This window comes from Echinops telfairi, unplaced genomic scaffold (assembly GCF_000313985.2).
Source record: "Echinops telfairi isolate 266 unplaced genomic scaffold, ASM31398v2 ScPeMD7_1;HRSCAF=3_0, whole genome shotgun sequence".
NCBI lineage: Eukaryota > Metazoa > Chordata > Mammalia > Afrosoricida > Tenrecidae > Echinops > Echinops telfairi.
In genome coordinates this window covers 44,583,879-44,596,230 of record NW_022103896.1, presented here as the reverse complement: position 1 = coordinate 44,596,230, position 12,352 = coordinate 44,583,879, and the positions used below count along the sequence as shown (strand labels likewise).

Below are 12,352 nucleotides of genomic sequence, written 5' to 3'. Positions count from 1 at the left end.
AGGGGTTTAAGTGAAGAGCAAATGTTTTGAGAATGATGAGGGCAACGAATGTACAAATGTGCTTGACACAATTGATGTATGTATGGATTGTGATAAGAGTTGTATGAGCCCCTAATAAAATGATTTTTTTAAATTTTTTAAAAAACAACTAAATGTGTAAGTTGTTTGACCATTCTCAAAAATGAATGTCAAGTCATGGGATCAAATGGTCAACAAGTACCCAAAAGCAAAGATATGGAGGCAAGGAAGCTAGCTCAATGAAACAAAACAAATAGGAGGCACTAACATAATGGCATATGTACACTCTTAGATATAGTGAAAACACACTGACAGCAAAAGAAAAACTAGATTACTGAGACCTCCTACAAATTAGACACATGCATCAAAAGATTTCACCAAGAATAAAAAGATAACCCATAGACTAGGAAAAAAAAATGTTGGCATTGACATACTGGACAAGGTGTTAATCTCTAAAATGTATAAAAAACACTAATGCATCAACAAGAAAAAGAATCCAATTTTAAAATGGGCAGAGGATATGAACAGACAAACATTTCCCCAAAGAAGACATTAAGAATGGCAGCCAGTAAACATATGAAAAAATGCTTGTGATCATTAGTCATTGAAGAGATGCAAATCAAACCAACAAAAGATATTATCTCACCCCAACATTAACAGCAGAGTTCAAAAGCACAGAAAATATCAAATTCTGGGGAGGATGTGAAGAGACTAGAATCCTCATACACTACTGGTGAGACTTTTAAAGAGGCTGTAAAATGTGGGAAATGGAATGACACTTCCTTAAAATTTTGGAAACAAAAATAGTATATGACCCAGCAATACTTCTACTTGGTATATATCCTACAGAAGAACCACAACACTAATACACACACACACACACACACACACACACACAGAGCTGTGTTCATCACAACACTATTCACAATAGCAAAAAGATATAAAGAACTTAAATGCACATCAATGATCAATGGTACATACACAAAATGGAATACTACACAATGTTAAAGACTAGTGATTAACCTGCAAAACACCTAACATTAATGAACCTGGAAGACATTATCTTGAATGGAAATTACTCAACTCACTGCCATAAGTCAATTCTGACTCACGGTAACCCTATAAAAGACAGTAGAACTGTCCCTGTGGCTTTCCAAAACTGTAACCATTTACAGGAATAAAAAGCCTCATCTTTCTTGCACTGAGCAGCTGGTGGTTTCGAACTGCCAACCTTGCAGTTACCAACCTAACAGGTAAACACTATGCCACCCAGGCTCCTTGAATAAAATTAACCATCACAAAAAGACAAATATTGTTATAAGGTCACTATGGTAAAAAGTCAAAAAAAGGTTTCCAGACTAAAAGAAGCATTTGTTGATGGTTATCAGGGGTGAGAGACGGGAAAGTAAGTTTCTTACTAGAGGATAAAGCAGGGAGGAGTGCAACAATGAAAACCAACAGAAATTAACTACTATCATATACACAATCCCAGATTATATGTGATCTATGAATAGATGCACAGATGAGAGAGATACAAGCTGAATGGATATGACAGGGTAAGTGTGAGTTTATTCATAAATACACATAGGTTTGACAGAGGATAGCTATACATGAGTGTTTTATCTTGGCTACAAATATTTCCATGAATGTGTAGAGCTTACAGGGCAAATTACAAAAGCTTCATAGCTATAACCAAACACCCTGAAGGGAATGATCACGGGATCTAGGGGCGCAGGACCATGGTCCTGGGGGACATCAAGTTCAAGTGGCATAACATAGTCCACAAAGTCAATGTTCTGCACCTTGCTTTGTTGAGTAGCAACTGCAGTCTTAAAAGCTTTAGAACAGCCATCTAAGATCAGTCATTGGTTTCTCCTTGTCTAGAGGAAAGAAAAGTGAAGCAAATCAAAGACCCATGGAAATCAGTACTCCAATGGACTAATGGGCCATACACAGATCAGGCTCCATGACCCTAAGGTGAGAAGAACTAGGGGGTGCCCAGTTACTACTAGCAATTGTTCTGAAAGGGAGCACATTGGAACACCCTGAGAAAAGTGGGAGAAAAATACAGAACACAAAAAAAGATTGAAACTGGTGGAATCTGAGACTATGGCTTTTAATCACCCTTCAGGCCTAGAAATTAACTCATTCCCATAGCTCAATTTTCATCCAGACAACAGACAAGTCTTTAAGGGGGACAAAAGCACTAGGGAGGTATGCACATCTTAGAATAAACAGCCACTTGAAATTTAAAAGGCAGCATTTACACAAGCAAGCACAAAGTTTGGAAAGACTTGAAAAGACAAAAGAATGGCCACAGGAAACACAGGGAAGGAATGGGATAGGTGATACTGCACTGCAGGAATTAAAAACAATGACATGAAACAAAATGTGCATTAATTGTTGATCTGCTCTGTAAACCTTCATTCAATTCACAAAAGGCTAAAAAGAAAAAGAAATAGAACAAACAAAATGGAAATAAGAATGCTGACACTGTGACAATTGTATCCAATATAAGAGAAAAATTTGTACAAAGGTTTACTCTGTAAACTTTCAGCTAAACCACAATACAAAATTGGGGTTTTTAACGTAAACTAAAAAAATGGTGTGTCTATTCAAATTATATTTTTGTTTCCAAAGACTTTGTTATAAGTATGACATCTCACTGCTAATCAATCTTTCACATAAACACATAGTATCCTCATTAAAATAAAAATCATTACTTCAGCTTTCTCCAACAGATATGAATTACTGTGAGAGGAGTAACATTGAAACTGCAAACGTGATCACATTAAACTAGGTAAAGCTTCACCTTTTTAGATGATATAATCCATAGTCATGCTCTGCAAGAAACATCATTGTCCTGACACATGTCAGTAAGCAGCTGTAGCTGCTTTCGGAATTAGCAAGGGTAGCCAGGAGACAGTCGCAGATTGCAGCCATCAATTCTTTGTTTGGCAGAGAATTGGAAAGTTGTTCCATTTCAGAAACGGAACCTTCTGAAGAGCTTGGCAAAATAAGTGCAATGTCCTGTGGGGCAGAGGTGCATAAGAAAAGTGAACATGTTAAACCATCATCCCCATCACTTGGCCAGTTTTTATTAGAAGTACATACCAAGCAAAAACTCCAACATATTAAGAACAAAAGAAATAAAATTAAAGACTAACCACCTAAAGGAAGATTTATTTGTTAACACTTTCACAAGCATCTTTTGAAAACATTTTCCTTCTGTTTTACACTGCATGCATTTCCTATTTTCAAAGTTACTTTTAAAAGTGATGTATTTTATATTCTTTAAAAAAAAATTATTTACCATGAATTTATATCCATTTTAAGATTTATCTAGAAACCACTCAGAAAACTTTTAGTACACATATTTATGCTGGGATTTTACATATTACAAAGGATACAGCAACTACATGTTTAAGCACAATTTTCCTATTATATACTTTGTACATAATTGGAAGCAATATATATAATTTTTATATGTTTTTAAAATCCAGGTTTTTCAATACCGAACAAGTTTAGCTAACTGGAGGCTTTTTTCATAGAAATGAGTAAAGCGCATTTCACAAGTAGCCTTTCTTGCTATCATCATTTTTAAACACTTCAATACCTTGAAACCTGTATCGACCTGAATTAAAAAGTCTAAAGAAAATTTACATCAAAAGATATAAATTAGCCATGGCTGAGGCTGGGATGCTATGTAGTATCGTTTGGTATAGTCAAGCAACTCAACATAGGCTATGGGACAAGCAGCAGGGAAGTGGACAATGAGGTTAAAGAATTAAAATAACCCAAAAAATAAAAAATAAATTTTTAAAAAAAGATTAAAATAACTTCACTCCAAAGTTATTTTCTACCAGGTCCCCTTTGTGTGAAAATAAGTCACACCAAAATTATTTTTTCTTGATTTGAATGTTACATGTAATCAGACTGGAAAGATAAATCTCCCAATGTGAGATTCTATTAAAAATATTGTGGCTGAGAAGGGGTAAAAACTACAGGAGCATTTTCCAAGCTACAATGCAAGCAGGTATAGACATCAGCTCCAAGGACATCAATCACAACGGGCTACAGCAAACAATGGGCTACAGCTAAAACAACTGTCACCAGTGGAACTATAGGCTACAAGTCGATAATATAGAGAGAAGGGGAAAAACTACTACTTTTAGCAAATATGTATAGCAAGCACACTAATCTGAAATATAATAAATTGTAGTGGCCTGTGGTGCCTCCAAAAGTTGTCCTCACAAAAGAGCTCATTCTTAATTCAACCAATCACAAAACTTTAACATCCAAGAATGATTTGATTTGTAATTGGAAGGAAAATGAACATATTAGACATAACCAATCCCAAGAATACAATGGTGCACACAGCAAATACCAGAGGATAAAATCTCTTACAGATAACAATTCCTCAGTAAAACCTGTGATACAGAAACCTGCAGCAAGCTCTAAACAATGACAACTAAATCATTTTACTGTTGGTTCAATAGGCAAATTGTCCCTCTACAGGAGTAATGAAACAGAGGCTCTTCATTCACAGTTAAGATTTGCATCAACAGAACCTTTGAAAGTCAGACACAGAATTTATAAAATCACAAAGCATACCTGATCGCAAAGAGACTGCAAAATGGAGGTGATATATTCCACACACTGTTGGCGAATAACACTGTCTCCTGGAGATCGCACCAAAGACAACAGGTCTTGAAATATTTCTGCATATCGTTCATCACCTTTAATAGTTCCATTAATTAGATGCAAAATAGCTAATTTACAAGCTTTGTGTGAAGTCAGAGCATCGAGAAGAGCAAGCAGCCTGGCAGTTTGGTTAGAATACTGCTTTTCTTTCTCTTCAGAAGTGCTGAAATAAAATCAACATATTTAGCAAAGAAAGTTCCTGATTTTATAGTAATACAAACTAATATTAATTCCTGGGTACAAATGCAAATAATCTTATGCAAATCTTACACTTAACGTCGCATTCTTTGGATATAAGGCCAACTTCTCTGAAATTTACAATTTTACTTTAACATTTTATAAATTCAAATTTTCAACAATATGTTTTCTTAAATCAGAGTCCTATGTTATAGCTCACCTTTTCAAGTACCCAGCATTAAGACCCCTAAGTTATTTTCTAAGAAATGACTTTTTAAAGTTTTCTAATTCACTATATTGATATACGTGTGCACGCACGTGTCTGTATCCTAGGCATCTAAACACGAGTCTTACAACTAAGTGAAAAATATATCTGTGACAAGAATAACTTGTGGACTTTTTTCAATGTAAAATGAAAATACCTTTGTAAGTCTTCTACAATCAAATCCAACACAGTTCTCATAATCAGAAGTGCAGTTGGTGAGGCAAGGTCACACAATTGAACACAAATACGCCGTAACATATGTTGAATGGGCTGGCAGGTTGTGCCAGAGAAAGAGCGAACTATTTCTTGGAGCAACTTTGCTTGAACATGAAGGTGCATGCTCCACAATTTTCGGGTGTTGAGTGCCACTGATATATCATGTGGCTCAATAACCTGTTAAAAAAGTATAATGTGTGTGTACAAAGATTTTTTTAATATTAATTTATAGTTACAAAAACTGTTCGGGAAGAACTGTTATGAAACAAACAACTTTGCTGAATATGTAAAACATTTTGCTATTATACAATTAGATATTCACTTGACTTCAATCAGTCTAAAAATATCTTATTGTTCTTTAGGTTAGCAGTCAGTAGAGCAGAGTCCATTGTTGAAACAAATTCTAACACATGATAAAAGAAGGGGAAAGGATTTAAAATAACAGAAAAAATTAAAATACAAGTATACACAACAGCATAAAATAACTCACTTTAACAAAAATTTATTTTAAAAGTTACCCCCATATTTCCTCAATGACCAACTTGTCCTTCAGTTTTTATCTCACCCTCATCCAGTTATTTTATGTCTTTTTTGAGGGAGAGAAGTGAAGGCTTTTGTTTTGTTCCTTAACAAAACCGTCTTTTTAAAAATGTTACCGCAGTCATTTATAAGATGCATGTTATATGGAAGTGATACCTGAGTTGTTTGCATGGGCAACGGAAGAGGCAGCAGCTCTGAAAGGAGTATGAGTCCAGAAAAAAATCCTTCAGGGACCTTCAAGATTGAAGAAAGAACTTCTTTCAACATTAAAGACCAAGTATTATTGGCCAGAGTTTCCTCTGAAATTGTGAGTTTTTCATTAACTCCTTGTGTAAAAGTCAGTAAGATATCAATGATATCATTCTGAATTTTCTGTTCATCACTATCCAAACGACCTGAGAGAGGGATAGAGCACAGGAGCATGTGTAAAGTAACAAGTGCTGAAGGAACACGCATGTCCTTAAACTCAAAGGATCCACCTCTCAGGAGTTCCGTTAACATAGTTTTAAGAAGCGTGAGGGTGCAGCGAGCCATTGAAACTGTAGTAACTCTGTGAAGAGTCGTCCCCATGTTGACATGAAGCCTCCATGGCTGAGTTAGAATACTGTTCAATTTCTGCAGAACTCGAATAAAGGTGTCCATTCCTTCAGCAGAAAAAAGCTGAATGACAGCAAGATTCCATTTCAGGTCTTTCTGCTGACCTTTATATAGAAAAGGAAAAAGAAAATTAATTACTTATAAGTTAATTCCTTGGTTACATCTTTCATATGCTGAATTTAATAAATGATTATTTACAGTAGTCTTAAATAGTAACCGAAGGTAGCCATATTACCTTCAACAGGAAGCGGAGAGCATGCCACATTGCAGAGAACACGCAGTGCAGTGGTAAGACCAACTCCTTCTGGAGTCATCAAGTTATCAATATTCTTTAAAAATAAAATCAAACAGAATTTTCATTTTTCTTGGTATGAAGCCAAAGAAATTTTCAGACAAAGCATTTGATAAAACTTTGAGCTTCAAGTTAAGTATAACACAGTATGTGCATGGCAATAGGTAGGGAAGTTTACAAAGCTGACATGTTATGTCAAATTGCTATGCTTCTGTAATATTATATGAAGAAAAATAATAATTTACTAAAAAGCAGACAAAGGTAAGAAACCTTTTTTATTAAGAGGTTAAAACAGCTCCTCTCTTTATACATTTTCCAAATATTCTCCTTCCCCAAAATGAAGCAATGACTGCCTTTATAAAGTCCTGTGGCTCTAAATTCATTCCAAAACTAAGACACTATATACAGAAATGTTTTAGAACTATATAGACTGTATAACAAAACAAAACTGAAGTACCATAAAAGTATTTATGATTGCAAATTGGGGCACAATTAGAGGGGGAAAAAATATTGTAATTACCTGTCTTCAGGACTTGTTTGGGTTGTTTGCTAGCAACAAATAGTTACATTTAACTTACTTTTTTCATAGCTTTCACAGACCAACACATATATGGTTTGAAATATTTTGTGCTTTGGGAGAAATAACATTAAAGAGGCACTATGCCGGCTTCTAAGTCTAAGAGAAACAAACAAAAAACAATAGCCCTCTCCTTCCTATGATCCATCTTGCAGAACCTTTATTTACTAATGGGGCACAATCCAACTGAGAAGAAACAGCTGCAAGATTCATTAATGACTGGATTGTGGGATGTACGAGGTATGAATTTGGGAAAAGTGAAGTTGTTAAAAGTTAAATGAAATAAAAAATAATAATTTCTAAATTATAAAGGGTTCATGAGGAAGGGAGGGGGTGGAGGGAAAATGAGTTGATACCAAGGGCTCAAGTAGAAAGAAAATGTATTGAAAATGATGATGGTAACATATATACAAATGTCCTTGACACAATCGATGTATGTATGGATTGTGATATCTGCTGTACGAGCCCCCAATAAAATGATTTTAAAAATAAAAAGTTAAGTGGAATACATAAAGATCAATATTCTAAAAATTAGTAAGCTAAAACTAGGCATTTCAATTCAGACAATTACATGGTCAACTAGGCCTGAAATGACAAACTGAAGAGAGAATGAGGTCACGTTCACTGTCAAAAAGAACATTCAACATCTATCCTAAAGTACAGTACTGTCACTAATCGGATAATATCCATATGTTCCCAAGATAAACAAGTTAATATAACTATTATTCAAATTTACATACCAACTAATAAGGCATAAGATTAAAAAAACTGAAGATTTTTCACCAAATTCTACATTCTTAAATGAATAAAATATTCAACTGAGATGCACTGATACATACCAGAGATTCAACTGTCACAGTTATAAACAAAGAAGGCGGAGTAAGATTTTGTGGCCTTTGAAAGAACCAAAATTCACACGATTTCACAAGACCAAAGATTTTTCATTACAAATACCTTTGTTCAACAACTTAAATGGCGACTATACATGTGGACCTCACAAGATGGAATACACAGCAATAAATTCAACTATATCTGCAGAAATAAGTGATTGAGAAGTTCATTATCATCAGTCAAAACTAGGCAAGGGGCCTACTGAAAAATAGATCAGTATTTGCTCATATCCAAGTTCAAGTTAGAAGCCGAAGAAAATTAAACAAGTCCATGAGAGCCACATATAATCTTGAATACAGCCCACCAAATTGAGAAACCATCTAAAGCATTGGTTCTCCACCTTCCTAATGCCGCAACCCTTTAATACAGTTACTCATGCTGTGGTGAACCCCAACCATAAAATTATTTTCGTTGTTACTTCATAATTGTAATTTTGCTACTGTTATGAATCATAATATAAATATCTGCTATGCAAGGTGTATTTTCATTGTTACAAATTGAACATAATTCAACAAAATTAAAGCACAGTGATTAATCACAAAACTTTATGTAATTATATATTGTGAGGTATTTATGTGTTTTCCGATGGTCTTAGGCTACCCGTGAAAGGGTCATTCGACCTCCAAAGGGGTCATGACCCACAGGTTGAGAACCACTATCTAAAGAATAGTTTTGACACTGAACACTAATAACCAAAACCAGACAGGTTGCATATGATATCAAGTATAATAGACATGAAGAAAGAAAAAGTTCATTAAAAATATAAGAAAGGAAGAAAAGACCAAAATGGATGTCAGAAGAGTGTGAGGACTTCTGGCAAGTTGGCAACCAGGTAAGCAACCTGCATCTAGAGTTCCATGGCGAGCAGCAAATTCACCGATTAGGAGACCGAATGGGGGATTTAGGTAAGTGGATTAATTCTTGTAGCAATCCAGAGTATTACCTAGACCAAGGAAGTGACCTTCCCCCCAGCTAGCCACGCTCTGGAGCCCCTAGGCTCTGCCCAAAGTTCGCCCACAACACACACTGCCACGAGCAGCCCCCTTCTCCCCACAAAGTGTCCTGCAGTGTAAGGTCTGACACACACTGCCAGCCCGTGGTCATACTCGCCCGGGTTGAAACGCACCCCACCCACCCCTCGCCCACATGTAGCTCTGGCACTTGCGCCCAGGTTTGAATCTTGGCCTGTGCCACTGCAATCGTGGCCCGTGCCACTGCAGCCAGGGCCCACTAACAGTGTGAGGCTCCCGCAGTCACAAATGGAACACTTTAATAACTACGTGGAGTCCAATCACAACCCTTTAGCCTGTGGCCAGATCACTCCACAGCAAGTGAGCACTGCTCTTAAACCCACAGTCAGAACCCATCCCCTGTCCTCTGCAGATTGTCCTGCAGGGCCAACCCAAACACTGCAGCCCTCTGGTTAGTCTGTCCCAGACTAGTGGCTTCTCTCCGGGCCACTTCCAGCCCTGAAATTTTCTCAAACAGCACCTGTAGCCCAGCTGCTTCTTCACTGGGTTGCTTCCACCCCCAGGGGCCTATACATGGTAACACTGAACCTGAGTAGGTCATCCGCCAGCCCACCTCCAACACCAGCACCTTCCTGCGGCACCAGCCCTATCCTGCAGCACCGCCATGGCTCTACAGACTCTCTGCCAGGCAGTGACAAGCCCCGGTGATGACTCACAGTATCTCTGTGAACCCTCGGCTTCTGGTGTCCAGGACAAGGCAAGGACTGACCTGGCCCAGAATCATATCCACAGGCGGCGGTCACAGGACATCTTCTAAGCACCCCCTGCTGCTGCCAGCCACCAAACTGCCGAAGCACCTCCCTAACATTGTAGGCCAATACCCAAACGGTAGGTCACAGGCAGGCCCCACATTCTTACCAGCCCCACAGAGAAAAAGCTCTAGGCCTGTTTCTTTCAGAAATATGGCACTAAGTGCCATCAAAACTACATGCTAACAGCAACCTACATCAACACCCTTGACAAGGAAACAAGAGAAACAAAAGTCCTAGACCTAACAACACTCATAGAAGAAGCAGAGGCTGATCTGCCACAAACAGAAATCCTCAAAATGCTTCTTGCAGTCATACAGGATATGAGGGAAGCAACAGACTAAGGATACAACCATTGAGGAGATGAGGTCCATGATCGATGGAATGAAGTCCATGCACCAAAGGGAAATATAAGCGTTAAGGGGTAAGGTAACAGAATAAAAAAACAAGTTAACAGACTTCATGAAATGACTAGAAGAGGCAGAGAATAGTACCAGCGATCTACAGGACAACCAGGCAGACTTCAACAAATGGGAAAGACAGTCAAACAAGACAATCAAAGAGGCGGAAGAAAAGCTGAGCTCAGTGACAGATACTAAGAAAAGGAATAATAGGAATACTGGAACAAAACACAACATAGAAGTCAACAGCTAAAGTAGCGAGGGAATTCCTGGAAGCAAACTTCCCCACCTTAATGAATGAGAATCAGACAATCATACAGGAAGCAGAGAGGACACCAATTAGACTAAACCCTAGGAAGAAATCACCAAGGCACATAATAGTTAAATTATCCAATTTTGAGAAAAAGGAAAAACTCTTTAAATTATCCAACTTTTAGGAAAAGGAAAAACTCTTTAAAAGCAGGTAGAGGAAAAAAGGTAGTCACATACAATGGTACTCAGGTAAGATTAACTTTAGTCATATCATTAAATACCATTAAGAGGAAGAGAGAGTGGAATAACATATTTTAAAAGTTAAATGAGAACAACTCAAATCCAAGAATCCTCTAACCCGTCAAACTGTCTATTAAGATAGGAGAGGCAATAGTCTTCCCGTACAAGGAAAACCTCAATACGTTATAAGACACACAACCCTATGAAAAATCCTTGGGTACTCACTGTGGTCAGAAGATCAACATTCACCAAGTAGAAATAGAAGACCACCATATAGCGCAACCCCACCTGGAAGTCAGTGCCGAAAACAACCACCAAGATAACATTGCCTCAGCAAAGAAAAGAAGGCAAAGATGAAGCACGCACACACACAGCACAATGTTATATAGGGAGATGGGAAAACACCCAACACAAAAGGTACAGGATGACAACAATAAACTAACAGTTGGTAGTAATAACTTTGAATGTCAACAGTCTGAATTCATCCGTTAAAAGATAAAGGATGGAAGACTGGCTCAGAAAACATAACCCAACTAACTGTTGCCTCCAACAGACAGAAGAAAACAGATAAAGAATAAAATGCTGGCGAAAAATATACCAAGCAAATGGTAACCAAAAAAAAAAAAAAAGCAAGGGTTGTAATCCTAATCTCAGACAAAATTGATCTCAAGGTGCAAATCATAACAAGAGATAAGGATTGTCACTATATAATGCTAAAAGAATCAGTAGATCAAGAACCAGTGAGCATATAAATATATATGCGCCTAATGAGAGACCTGCAAAATTTGTCAAATTCTTCAAAACATGAAAACAGAAATCACAGATTCAACAATCACAGTAGGTGAAATTAAAAACACCACTATCAGAGAAAGACAGGTGACCAAGAAAGAAACTCAACAAGGAAACTAAGAGTGAAACACCACAATTAGGCAACTCAACCTTGACACTGAGCTCTCCACCCAAATAAAAAATAAATTCACCTTCTTTTCAAGTGTGCATGGCTCTTATTCAAAAATAGACTACATGCTGGGGTACAAGTCAAGCCTGAGTAAATTCATCCACATAGACATCACTCAGACATCACACCACCATGCCATAAAACTGAAAATAAACAAAAGAACAATAAAAAAAACAAAACAAGGAAAAACAATTGGAAGATGAATAACAGGTCAAATTAGAGAGGAAAATAGGAAGTTTATAGACACTAACAAGAATGTAAAAACAACATACCAAAACCTATGGGACACAGCAAAAGCAGTTATCAGAGGTTGTTTGAGAGCAATTATTTCACTTATGAAAAAGGAAGAGAGACTCATGACTGACAACACTCATAAAATCTCCAGCAACTAGAGCAGTCAACAGAACAATCCCTCCAATAGCAAAAGAAAAGAAATAATAAAAA

At 37.1% G+C, this 12,352-nt stretch overlaps 1 protein-coding gene across 3 annotated transcripts in view; it reads right to left on the bottom strand.

Annotated features, from left to right (window-relative positions):
• VIRMA (vir like m6A methyltransferase associated) overlaps positions 1–12,352 on the bottom strand; it is a 66,615-nt gene that overhangs the window by 16,216 nt on the left and 38,047 nt on the right. For all 3 annotated transcript variants that reach the window (XM_004697472.4, XM_045296375.1, XM_045296399.1), the window contains 5 exons: positions 6,753–6,846; positions 6,077–6,621; positions 5,322–5,557; positions 4,633–4,885; positions 2,831–3,048 (listed from right to left, as the gene is read on the bottom strand). In XM_004697472.4, coding sequence (XP_004697529.1) covers positions 2,831–3,048; positions 4,633–4,885; positions 5,322–5,557; positions 6,077–6,621; positions 6,753–6,846 — 1,346 coding nt within the window. The remainder of the gene's footprint in view (positions 1–2,830; positions 3,049–4,632; positions 4,886–5,321; positions 5,558–6,076; positions 6,622–6,752; positions 6,847–12,352) is intronic.